Source organism: Lactuca serriola, chromosome 9 (assembly GCF_051521515.1).
Source record: "Lactuca serriola cultivar US96UC23 chromosome 9, Lser_US96UC23_V15, whole genome shotgun sequence".
In the NCBI taxonomy this organism is placed as follows: domain Eukaryota; kingdom Viridiplantae; phylum Streptophyta; class Magnoliopsida; order Asterales; family Asteraceae; genus Lactuca; species Lactuca serriola.
The window spans coordinates 60091767-60105305 of record NC_136416.1 but is presented as its reverse complement, the minus strand read 5'-3'; the positions used below and the strand labels follow the sequence as shown (position 1 = coordinate 60105305).

Here is a 13539-nt window from a genome sequence, read left to right as displayed (position 1 = left end):
TTTAGAAAAGACTGCAAAATAGTCTATGTTGTTTGCATTATTTTTCAGGATTAAATCTAAACCTTGTGAAATTTGTAAAAATGGCCCTTTTTCAGCATATTTCTTTGTGGAGTTAGTCCCTCCCGAAATTAGAATGACTATATTGCCCTTATTTAATTTGTTTTTGATTTTCTTTTCAAATGCTAAAAACTAAATGAGTCTCTCTCCCCCCCTCGTTCCAGAAATATAAGAGTCAAAGTCTCCTTTTTTGCTACCTCACTTCCCAGCCGGTACCTCGATCACCACCGGTGGTCACCTATACAATGTTTCCAAAAAAAAACTAAAAACACATGCAATCGATTGTGTGTGTGTGTGTGCATGCGTGATATCAAAATCGATAAGTGAGAAAGGAGATGAAGCTAGATGAAGAGGGAAATAGTGGGCAACAAGAAATCAAGGAATGGAGAAAAAAGAAGCAGCAATGATGTTGGTTTTGATTTAGTAGTGGTAGCATTGACTGTGGTCGGATATTGACCTTGTGGTGGTCGATTTCTTGCACAAACAACCACATTGTTCCCGTCTTCTCCGATAAAGTCAGCGCCAAATAATGTTAGGGTTCTGGTGGTCGGACGGAAGAAAGTTTAAGGTTTCACTCTCTGTTTTTCACCACAGTCATAATACAACATTACGTATTTTATTCCCAATATTTCATTTATCCTGTATAAACTAAATCAAATCCATGACAATAAACTAATATGCTAATATCACATTCAGTTTTACTCTTTCACAACCATTTATAATTTTATATAATTAAGTGGAAATTCATACCTCATAACATATTAAGTCAAATAAACATTTTAGTTACTTTTTATACAGTATAGATATCAAGGGACAATTATATATATTTGTTTATTATTTATACAAAGGCAATATACCAAAAGTCCAAAACCCTCGGGAGGTTTTCCATATATTTTGTCTAATCGACTAAGACGAGTGAAACAATTCTCCAATTGAATAAACTGTTCATTTGGGCTTGGGCTTGGGCTTGGGCCTGACTAACGAATACTAGCGAATCGTTCTCCTGCTGAATAATATATAAATATTTAACTTCAATACAACGTTATTATATATTCATATCACTTAATTAATCTATATTTATAACGATACATATACAAAGTATAACACAGGTTTACATGTTAGCAAACAAACGATACGTTCTAGCATCTAGAATAATTTGTCGTACGGATGCCACAGCCCCTATCAACGATAGCCCCGTTGATGCAACACCAATCACAGTATTCACCCAAAAAACTATCCTTTTTTTGGAAGGTTTAAACGTCAAGTTATAAAACACCATAGGCAAAATGAAATCCAAAGGTATGCATCCAAATGCTCCAAACAATGCCATTATATCTCCAAAAAACGGCAACATTGCAGCCAAAGTTGTCGCAATGATCACAGATAACGATCTTGATATCAATCGAGGCACAAAGTTTCTTACAGAAAGCTGACCCTTCTCAGGATCTGCAAATTTACGTTCAAAAACCACGTTTGATGGTTGCAAGTAAACCTGAATTAACAAAAGTTGTTAAGATCTAACTTTTTGTTCAAAAGTACAAGTGATTGGAACCTACCAATGTACAAGCTGCAACTTGCAAAACAGTGAATTAACAAAAGTTGTTAAGATCTAACTTTTTGTTCAAAAGTACTAGTGATTGGAACCTACCAATGTACAAGCTGCAACTTGCAAAACAGTGAAGGAGTTTGTCATAAGAAGAAACCATTTGGGCAACAATGGGTTTGAACCCACCATGAAATTTTGAAGAACGGAGCTCTGTACTTTGTTACCGAAAGCCCAATACCCAGAAATCCCAACGCTGAAATAGTTCGAGATCACAACCGTGTAACACACCAGTAGCCCTTTGAACATTTTGCCCTTCACCGGCGCTGCTATTGTCGCCTGTTCTAACATAAAATATGAACTATTAGTGTTGAAATTGTAGGGATTGATGAGAAGCATATATTGAAAAAAGGAATTTACAAACAAATACATGTATTTCCGGGATGATTCCATTTCCGTAAGTAGTACAGATGATCGAAATCGCATTGAAAAATCCGAAAACTCGGTTTATTCCAACTCCGGTCAAGGAATAGTTCTTCGGAGGCGCTTTCTTCGAATCCCCTGCAAAAAGTTCTTCGTTATCAACATCAATGGAGAACACGAGAAGCAAATAAAATGATATACCTGGTTTAGGTTTAGGGTTTCGTACCAATGTAGATGGCGCCAACAGTTGTGCAAGCACAGTAAGCAAAGCATAAGATGAGGGAGACAAGGTTTATGTGCCTCAAAGAATGGAAAGATGGAATTTGAGCCAAAATTAGGGTAAAGTTTCCAAATATTGCAATAAAATGAGATAATTGCATGCTCCCATCCGGTATTGCCAATAAATATATAAACTACAAAACAAATTTAAAAATTTAGTTTATGAAAATTTGACACACAAAAAAAATTAAAAAATTAGTTGAAACAAAAAATGATATTAGCCAACCTTGAGACTCTGGCCTCCAAGAAGAATACAAGCGATGACAGCACCATAACACGAACCCAACTGAAGTGGGCCCACGTAGTACCGGCCCCACCCTGGGCCTGTAAAATGAATTAGGTTGATTAGTTGAATGCTTATTTATAGAAGTTACATGAGGGTATAATTGTAATTCGTTACCTAAAATATCGTGGGCCATATCACGGAATCTGAGTTGGCGATGCCCGAGTGCAGCATGGTGTTCCAAGACTAAAGAGAGGAGGTTGTATGAGTAGAATGTGACGATTCCTGCAAGCGCCAGCACCACCATGCCACGTCCCCACCCTAACAACGCCAATGCAAAGGGTAGGCTTAGTAGTGCTGGAGCTACGATTGCGGTTGTCAAATGATACCCACAATGTAACCATGATCCTACAGTACAATATATCGAGGTATTTAAGTAATACACATATTTGCATAAATTTGAAATAAACATTATACAAAAATAGAAACGTTATAGCCTTTACTTGAATAAAAAATATTATACTAACATTATATTATCAATAATCATATCGATTACATATTTTTTTGTCCAAAACAAAAAGTTTATCACCGAGCCATGTTTTAAAAATGTGCCAATGGTGTAATCAGTTCTAAATAACGTAAGACGTGACTTGGCGGCAATGTCAAGCCTCAAGCTTTTCCGAGCCTTGGCGAGTCATGACGTTTGCAAGGCGTGACTTAATGCGGCAATTTTCTAAATAATTAATATTTTTATATGTATTTTCAACTATTATTCATTTTTATACACATATATGAGTTAAGACGGCGTTTTGGCAAAGCTTGGCGGCAGGTGCAAGCCTTGGAGTTGTGGCGCGCCATGGCAGAGCCATGGCGAGCTTTTTAGAACCTTGCTTTTTTCCACTGATTTTTCAAAAGATTTGGATAAATTTATCAATTTTTGACAAATATATAGGTACAAAACAAGGTTTTTTTTAGCATGTGTGTGCAAGTATAACTACACTTTGTCCACCTCTATGTCATGAGTTTTAACATATTATTAAAATTTTCATTAGGAGCAATAATTATGTAATTTGTTGTATCTTACAAATAAAAGGATGAAAAAATAACATATACACTGATCCGAAAGTTTGGACTTCATTTGTTAAAAATTATGGTGTTAATCATCATAATTTATAAACAACGACATGTTCTTACAAAAAAACCCCAAACAGATACCTGCGGACTTGAGAACGAAGAGAGCTCCGGCATCAAGCTTCCTGGGGGCAGCAGCTCCGACGGCTGTAAAGTCCTTATTGTACGGCGGAGATATGTTGGAATCGGTGGGAGACACCGTCCCCATGAGAGTAAACCTTGTTTGTAGACAACAAAGTCAAGTCTGGTGAGTGGGAGTGATGGTTTCAAAGTCGGCTTATGATTTATAGACATGGGCCTGATTTATTTCTTTATATTATTTAATAATTATATGAAATCAGTCAATTTATCAATACTTTATTATTCATTTATATGAATAAGAAAGGATAATATTATAAAAGCTTCCTACGTTTTCAAGAAATATTTGATTTTATTATTTGGTGTTTTTGGTTTCATTAAAACCAGATATTTGCATTTTTTTTATCATTTTAATAGGTTACCGTGTTATCAATAGATCAACTACATGACTTAAAAACTTAAGTTTAAAAATCAATGTTTTTTAAAACTTTAAGGCTTTCATGACATTAGCCCAAAAATATATAAAAACTAAATACATATAAAAAATATATTTTTATATTCAAATGTATCTAAAAATATTTATTATATATTTTTGTTTACAATATCTTTTAGAAGTTTCATTCAATTAAAAATCAAAGCTTTGAGTGTGAACGCAAAGGCATGAAACCATGACCCCTCATGGAGGAAGCCATAGCCACTATTAGTACACCAGCATGTTTTCTTTGGTTTATCTTCTATATAAAAATATATATCGTAATTATATAAATACGTCTAAAAATATAAAAATGTTTTTATATGTATTTAAATATAAATATATATATATATATATATATATATATATATATATATATATATATATATATATACTTTTTAATTTACAAAATACTTATAAATAAATTTAAATATGTATAAAAGCTTTTTTAATACATATATTTATACATATAAAAAATGATTTTATACAAATTTAAACATATTTAACTTATTTATATATACATATTACCTATAAAAACTTCTGTATACGTACTTATACATATAAAAAAAATTAAAGGCACAAAACACGTACTTTTAAAGTTATAAATATATTTAAAAGGTATAAAATGATTATTTTGTACAGTTAGTTTATTTATAAGTATTTTGTATATTTAAAACATAATTGTATTTTTAAATATATATTTTATATGTATAGAAACCGTATAATAACATTTCATACATATTATAAATATAAAGATATGATAATTATTTTTAAAATACGTTTAAATATACATAAATATGTTTTTATACGTTCAAATATATATAAAAAGGTTTTTATATATTTTTGGACTAATGTCATAAAAGTCCTTAAAGTTTCAAAAAATATTTGTTTTCACCCTTAAGTTTAACCGGTAACCTGCTAAAAAGACAAAAGTAAAAAAAAAATAAAAGAAAATAGAAAATGCTATCTTTGGGTGACGAAACTATGACTAAAATTGTTCATGGCTGTCCAAATTAAATGTAAAGACAACAGGTACAAAAATTTTGATTAACGGGCCAGTTTATTAATAATATTATTCCAAAAATCAAACATAATGTAAAATACTAGTAAATGTCTTGGTATTGTTCACTATGAGCTTTCATATTTCAAAAACAATATATATATATATATATATATATATATATATATATATATATATATATATATATATATATATATATATATATATATATAAGTGCATCATTTTTAATATTATCTAACATAATTTTCTCAATGATAATTGACCGCTCGTCATATTGCACAAACCGTTCCTTATCCAATTCATTACTGAAAATGAATGTTCCACCGTGAATATTACAATGTATAAAAATTAATACCAATTTTAATAAATTAATAAACAAATAAATATCTAAAACAGTTTTAAATTTTTTGATTTAAGTTATAAATATAACATTAAATTAATTAATTAGCAAATCAACTAACATAACATGAAAGATAAGAAAACATAAAAAATAATAATAATAAAAATAAAGAGATAAAGTATTTATGATTTTTAAGCATATAACTCTGTAAATATAATTTACAAGACGAATGCAAGACTACCTTTCTATACCAAACATTGATCTATATTCAATGTTTTAAAAACCGGTTTTTTAATTGACCCGGTCGGGTGACGTTTCCGATTCAACCAGTTTAACCGGTTCAACCGGATGGTCAAACCGGTTCTATATTTTTATATGTTTTTAATTATTCTGCATACATTGATTACAAAATTTATCATCTTTTTAGTATTACAAACGTAAATATAATGCAACATATAAAAACAATCATTATAAAAGTCAAAATCAAACAAAGAAGTTCAAAATAAACACAAAAATCCAAGAATGTCCGGTTCAACCCGGTCCATTTCGGTTCAATTCAGCCGGTTGAACCAGTTTTTTACCAAAACCGACCGGTTCAATCCGGTCAGGAAATCATTATAAAACCGGTCCAAATCAAACCGCCCTCACCTCTGGTTCCCGGTTCGACCGGTTCAACCGGCCTGTTCGAATCGATTAAAACACTACCTATATTGTTTCATATTTATCTTTATTTCCTACGTATTAAATACTAAGAGGGAGAGAGAGAATATGAAACTGATATGTTTCACATCTCAAATATAAAAATATCCCCAACTCATCATAAAACTTTATCTTTTTATTTATTTTTCTTTTTTCATCTGCTTTAATCCTATCTTATTTTTATCTTCACTTCAGATACAAATAGTATTTTTTTTTTATCTTCATTTGATATATGAATAGTATTTTTTTTATTTTTATTTTCATTTGAGATATCAATAGTATTTTTTTATTTTTATCTTCATTTGAGATATGAATAGTATTTTCTTATTTTAGAAGAATACTATTTATATTTTCAAAAATGAAATTGAAGTTTTAGTTGTCAATTCTAGTCCATTTTTTTTTCATTTTATACATTTCCAATTCATTTTTATCTACTAAGTATAGTTTAAATGTAATATTTAATATTTTTTATATCATGTTTTATATTAAATTATATTAATTAATCATAACTATTGAGTTTATGTGGAAACAATAAACTTAGATCAACAGATTCTATAAGAGATGTGAATAAATAACAAGAACAATGAAGATCAAACTAGTGTCGAATGTTTTAATTATCAAAGCGCTAGAAGAGTTCAACTTGAACTTCTCTATCAGAGCTAGGTAGGGCGATACAATCATTAATTCTAATTGTTACATGCATGCACATTAAATAGTCTAACCTAGAAAGTAACTACCACAGATGGACAGACCCAAACCGATATAAATGAGACTATTCTAGCATATACAATTGATTCAACACTTTAATAAGCCCAACAATCTCCCCCTTTGTGTCAAATTGTGAAGAAGATTCTTCATTATTGTTTCTTCTGAACCTTGAATAACTTTGGCATTAAACTCAAAAGAGTGTTTCGGACAACTATGTACCACTTGATCATATCCGAGAAGCACTTCTGATCAGCATCATCGTTCGTTTTACAAGCTTCGGTTAAATCCATGATGTAGTTCAGAGCTGAAGTTGAATGTTAGTTTTTGTCTAGCAAGATGAAAATACACCTCTGAACTTTTTGATCCACCTTCCTTTGGTACACCACACTCTAGTTTCTTTTCGGATTTTGTCTATGTTCATCTTGTTGAGATCATTCGATTCCTCCTTAGGTTTCAGAATTGGCTTCTTTTTCATAATAGCTGCTATTTCTACATCCATCTTTGTGATCTCATGTATGTAACAAACAAGCATTCTCTTCAGATCAGCTAAGATTGGCCCGTACTTCTGGTCATCCTTTGACAAAATCCGAAATAAAGAAATCCAATTGTATGGATTCATGCAAGGCAGATCAGCAAGTGAGAACCCAACTTTCATACATCTTGCCCCTCTGAATCCTTTGAACTTGATGTTTATGAAGTTTTCAGCCCGAACAGGAGCATAGACCTTCACAACAACAATCTTCTATAAGCTCCATGTTTTGTATTGAGGTTTTCCATACTAGAGATAGAAAGGAGAAGAGCATATGATTTGCATCATAGTCAGAAAGTGGAGCTTTATCAATCCTATCAAAGCATCGGAAAGAGCTTTCTCAATCTTCTCAAAGCATGGGAATAGAAAAGCCCTAGGAGTGATCGAAAAGTCGAGTTGAGAGTTAGCAGTATTATCCAGCTCGAATGATACCGAAAGCTCCATCCAGCGAGTGGTCAGATCGTCAACTACTTCCTTTTGAATTCTTTCCATTGACCATGGAAGAAAGAGTGACTTTCGCAACATTGGCTTCCATTTCTTGATCTTCCAACTCTTTGCGAACTCGCAAAAGACCATTAAGTTCGTTATCACGCTTCTTTCTTATAAGATTTTAACCTTCAGATAACTCTTCCTCTTCTTCTTCATCATCAAACACCTGCTCTTTACCTTTAGATCCAGAACCTTCATTATCCTTTTAATCCTTAGGATTCGGGTTCGGTTTTTGCTCAGTTTCATCAGTAGGTTCACCGATCTTTTGTTTGAGTTTTTCTTTATCTCCCCTTGTTTCGGAAGAGCATCACGTTCCGAAACACCTTCAATTTTGTTAAGAATAACAAAAACTGGTTTGAGTTTATCTACAAGATGTTGTCATACCGAGACGGTGAGCAGTTCATGAGTCTCTATAATACTTTGCAGATATTGATTAACATCCGAAACACATCTCTTAAGAATATCTTTCTGTTGGGTTTTAAGCATTCTAACACTTCCTAAGTATACATGCAACCCTAATAAACCTTGGATCTATGTTTGTCTAAGGTACATGCAAAATATTATTTTCCAAGGTTTATAACCTATCTAGCATGGCATGGGGTACTTTTAAACATAAAAGTACTAGATGAATTACATACCTTTTGTTGATTGTTGATTCCTTGGAGTTTGAGAGCCAAGCACCAATAATGTGAATGCCTCAAATGGAAATCACAAATCACCACAAACTTGGAAAATGTATGAGAGAGTATACTAACACTTAGAAGTCGGCCACCACTATTACAAACACACACACTAGGGTGTTTTTCATGCAACATAAGCTTGTTTATATAGTGTGCATGGCTAGGGTGAAACCCTTGATGATTTGAATAACTCTTTGATCGTTTAGATATTACACAAGTTAATCAGAATAATGCAAACGAAATAACAAACAAGAGAATGAATCAATAATAAGCTGAATGATTCAATAGATTCACGCCTCAGCAGAGCTCGACGAAGAACTTCCGTTGTAGAGGCTTTTAGGGTTACAATCGATAAAACAATAATGATCGTTATGAATGATCGACTAAACAGCTACGTACAAAGATGCATGCAAGCATCTATAAATACTAAACCCTAATAATTAAATCACGGATGGACAGGCCCAATCCGGATACAAAATTGGGCTAAGGACCGAGCCCAAGATGCAACACATAATGGACCCAACAATCTCCCCCTTTGCGTCAATTGGGGCAAGACTCTACTTAGGATTACTGGATCCTGCTGCATTAACCTTCTTCGTGGTTTCGAACAGGCAAGGAATGATGGCAAGAATAGTTCGTCGGAAACGAATATACCAGTGGATCATGTCATTGAAGTATTTCTTATCATCTTTAGAATTTTGCTTACACCGATTGATGATCCCCAGAACATGCTCCAGACACGTAATGGTGTAAAGATGTTTATCAGCTAAAGCGAACAGACATTTCTGGCCTTCATTCCTAGTGAACATAACCAAGTTTCGCTTCGGATCAATCCTCCCTATCTACATTTTATTCAGATCACTTACAGAACCGACTGGGGAGATGGTGGGCTTCTTCCTAAGTACATTTGCAATTTCCTGATCCATCTTGGCAACCTCCATTATATAACAAACCAACATCCTCTTGAAGTGATCTATGATCGGCCCATATTTAGCTTCATTGGTGAGGAGGATGTTATGCAGAATGATCCAATTGTGAGGATTTAGATTAGGAAGATCAACGAGAGTAATGGCATGTTCGGATTTATCTGACCCCCTCAAGACTTTGAATCTGACGTTCGTGAAGTTATCCTCCCGAAAGGGTTTGAGGACCCCGAACATTGACGATCTTCTATGCACTCCACGTCTGATACTGAGGCTGAGCAAACCTCAGATAGAAATCAATAAGTTCCCTATCAACCTTCGGGTGAGGATGAGGGACTTCAGCTATGTGGGGAAATGCATGAAAAATAAATGCCTTTCGGGTCAAGGGCATGTCGAATTGAGAATCAACAGAATTAGCCCTGTCCAACGAAATCACAGGTTCAAGCCAGAGGATGCTAGGGGACTCGATAGCTTCTTTGATAAGCTTCTCAAGAGTCCATGGAGGAAATAGGGTTTTTCGACTTTCAAGGAGATCATGAGCCTCCTTCATCTTCCTTTCATTTGCTTCCGCCTCCCTAGCAATCCGAGCATTCATGTCCGATTCCTTGTCCCTGGCCTGTTTCTTCAAAATATCAGCAATGGTTTCTTTGTCTTCGTCTCCATCACTGTCATCGAGAACCTTTTTGCCTTTGTCTTGAGCACCCGAACCTGATGCATGACCAGTTGTTGGTGGTTCGGTTGCTTTAGTTGGAACTGTTGAAGAAATTGGAGGCGGTTGAGACTGAGCTGTGGAAACAGGAGGAGGTTGAGATTGATTACTGCCCTTTGAAGCTCCTTCTCCCCCTTGTTTTGGATGGACCACTTGCTCAGGAAGCCCCTCAATTTTGCTAAGCATAGCAAGGGCAGGAGCAAGTTTCTCAGCAAGAGTTCGCATCACTGAGTAGTTGAGAATCGGGTCATGCGCTTCGATGATGTTCGAGAGGGCTCCGTGGACATCCGAAACACAACTCCTAACCACAGCACGCTCAAATCAAAGAGAATCAACCTCCTTCTCAGTTTGGGAAAGTTGAAGACTCTTGATTTTTAGCGCAGTTGTTTTGCGTGCAAGCGCATCCATCACAGAATTTTCTGTGGCAAGGTCTTCTTGGAGCTTGGTCAGCCGATCCTCAATGGCTGTCTGGAAGGATTTGTTGTCGGATGCTAGGGTCTGACAATGACTGGCGAAGTGGAGCTGTTCTGTTTCAAAGGAAGTAGCCAACTTCTCAACAACCGACTTAACCTTCGCTGCATTAGATTCGGTTGCCCCCTGCAAAGACTCCAAAAAGATGGTAGCATCTCGAAATAGTTTTTCGACTTTTTCGGTTGCAGCAGCACAAGCCTTTGTTGATGCATCAATAGCAACAGTAGCAGAGTTGATGGAGGCTTCGTATGCCTTGGTGAAAGTATCGACCATCCCCTGAATGGCAGCTTCCGAGATATGGGACCGAGAGGAAGAGGAAGAAGCGACGAGATTATCAATCTTCTCATGAAGTTCCTTGATGTGCTTTTTGGTGACAGGAGCATCATCATCATCATCTCTATGAACCTGGTAGGGACTGTAGTAAACTGAATCGAAGGTCATATCTTCCCCTCCTAGAAATGTCTCGGTTTCGGCTGAGTGATTGGGAGATAAAGGCGATGTTGGAGGTTGGGTTGTGGGAGTAGGTTCGGGTGTGAAAGTGGGTTTGGTTGTAGGTGTGTGTTTGGGTGCTGAAGTACGATCCCCCGTATCAGATACGTTGGTTCGAACTCCAGTGGTTGTTGTTTTTGTGGCTTCAGAGAAGATGAGAGGTGGTATAGGAATAGAAGTGGGTGGAATATGAGTGGAGGAAGTTATAGGGGGAATGGAAATAGGGATAGTGATAGGTGGAGAAGAGACAGGTTCGGTTGTGACTAGTACCTCAGGTAAAGGCGAACGGGGATGAGAGTCGCCTCGAATCGACCCCTCTGAGTCTGAACTTTCATCCTCTGATTCGCTTGAGGAAGAAGCAAGAATAAGTTTTCGTTTAGGCTGGGTTTTCGCCTTCTTCGGTGGAGGTGATTGGGTTGCCTTTGTAGATTTTCTCTTCTTAGGAGTAGGGCCTTTTGCCCCTTTGAACACTTTCTTTCCTTTCCCTTTATCTGGTTTCTTGCCTCTGGGAGCAGGTTTGTCTGCGTCGTTGATGGATTGAACCATCTCTGCAGTCAACTCTCTTGGACCCGAAGGAAGAAACTCCTTGTAGGTCTTTATGATGTGGCTCTCCGCTGATACACAAGCATACATGGACTCAAGAATTGAGCCAACAAAGAGGAACTTGGAGGGATCAGTGACGATGATCTTTGTAGTGTGGAACACACCAATCGAGGAGAGTGGAGAAGTGGCCACAATGGGGACATGATACTTGTCCATTGCCCATTTGGTGACGATCGTCCAGAACCTCGCATAGGAGATTTCAGTGTGTCGAGAGGTAGAGGCGAGGCTTTGAATCAACTGCTGCCAGAGAACCGAGCCATAGTCGAGGTTGATCCCATTGTACAACCCATAAATAATTTTCATGAACAAACGACTGGCCCCATCAGAACCTGCACTCCTCTCAGATAACCCTTTGAACAAAATCGTGAAGAAGCCGTTCCATTGAGGAGGAAGGCATGACTTCTTGAACTTCGTGACAGTAGTAAGGGTTTCAGTGTAACCCATGTTGTAAAACATGGAGAATAACTGACCCACAGTGATCGAATCAGGGTTAACCCTCGATTCGTCAAGTTCAAACCCTAGAAGCAAGCAAAATCGCTGCTTTGAGGTGGAGGTTTTGGTGTCAAGGATGTCGAAGTAGATGCGATCAACAGATTTGTCGTAGTGAGCTGTGGAGAAAATCTGGGATAGACATTCCATAGGCACAATTTCAACCTCGGTGAGTGTGAGAACCAGTGGAGAGTATTTGAGACACTCCACTATGGGATACATGAAGGCATCATAGGAGATTGGAGTGAGATCGATGACCAGGCTTTGCTGAGGTCTGATTGGGAGAATGTTGGAGGTTTCATGAATAGAGGAGGAATCCGCCATTGTTGAATGCTTCGAAGAAGAAGATGAATAGTGGGAGAAAAATCGCCTTTGTTTGCTCTCAGAAATTTGGGTTGCGGTAAAAAGGTAAAACTACTAGGGTTTAACCCTTTATACCGGGTATGGAGGTGAGAGAAAAATTCGCCCCCAAATCCTCTTGAAACGCGAAACGGTTCCTGATTTGATTGAAATGTGACAGTTGGCAACCCCGATGATTACGCATGAGAGAGAAAATCGTTTCAGTTTAGCATGCCTTCCCATCAAATCCCTTTTTTGAATTTTGGAAACCTTTAATCTTCCGGCTGAGTCATCATCTTATCTTTTAAATGAGCTGTCATCATTAAATAAAATCAAAGACTTAGAAAAACCACAACATTCCCTTGTTGAGTATATCCTTAAGAACCAAAGCTGCATAAAGGAAAATAGCTTGTAGAGAACCGAACCAGACTTTTGGAAAATCAAAAGGATCTTCGTGCATAGAGTGTCAAAGATAAAGAAATAAAGCAACATGTATATGGGAATTTGTGATGTCAATATAGACACGAAACTGTGGATCCCGGGCACGAATCGCTTCCTTCAAAGTCAAGAGAGATTTTAAAGTGTCTGTGTGGTTTCCCGTTGAATTACGATCAAGCACTTGTTAAGAAGTGTTGAAAGGCATCTTTTGATGAGGCTTATAAGGGTGGCTCTCGCTTCATTTCAGAATTCCGGATCTTGACATAAGACCGAAACCGAACGAAGTACCTGTGAGACCGATGTGGTCTATTGAACAAGTAAGTTTGGATTATATTCAGTGGCTTGTTGGAAGTGTTTGGTGTGAAATCTCAAAAATTTAAAACTGGATTCTATGGGAAGAAATGTT

General features: G+C 36.1%; 1 protein-coding gene across 1 annotated transcript; it reads right to left on the bottom strand.

Moving 5' to 3' along the window:
* Window positions 1-1081: 1081 nt before the first annotated feature.
* On the bottom strand, window positions 1082-3921 carry LOC145074831 (GABA transporter 1-like). Its single transcript, XM_079021154.1, has 7 exons — window positions 3741-3921; window positions 2703-2933; window positions 2529-2626; window positions 2250-2436; window positions 2031-2161; window positions 1706-1939; window positions 1082-1549 (listed from the first exon to the last, which is right to left on the bottom strand). The coding sequence occupies exons 1-7, from the start codon at window positions 3862-3864 to the stop codon at window positions 1169-1171; spliced, it is 1386 nt and encodes a 461-aa protein (XP_078877280.1). The 5' UTR covers window positions 3865-3921; the 3' UTR covers window positions 1082-1168.
* Between the last annotated feature and the right edge of the window lie 9618 nt (window positions 3922-13539).

What these genes read in the sequence shown, in the direction of transcription:
- LOC145074831 (XM_079021154.1), bottom strand. Translation starts at nt 3,864, where the DNA reads ATGGGGACGGTGTCTCCCACCGATTCCAACATATCTCCGCCGTACAAT. An exon ending in CTTCGTTCTCAAGTCCGCAG is followed by an intron (nt 2,934 to 3,740) that starts GTATCTGTTTGG and finishes ATTGTACTGTAG; the next exon opens with GATCATGGTTACATTGTGGG. An exon ending in AAGTTGCAGCTTGTACATTG is followed by an intron (nt 1,550 to 1,705) that starts GTAGGTTCCAAT and finishes TTGTTAATTCAG; the next exon opens with GTTTACTTGCAACCATCAAA.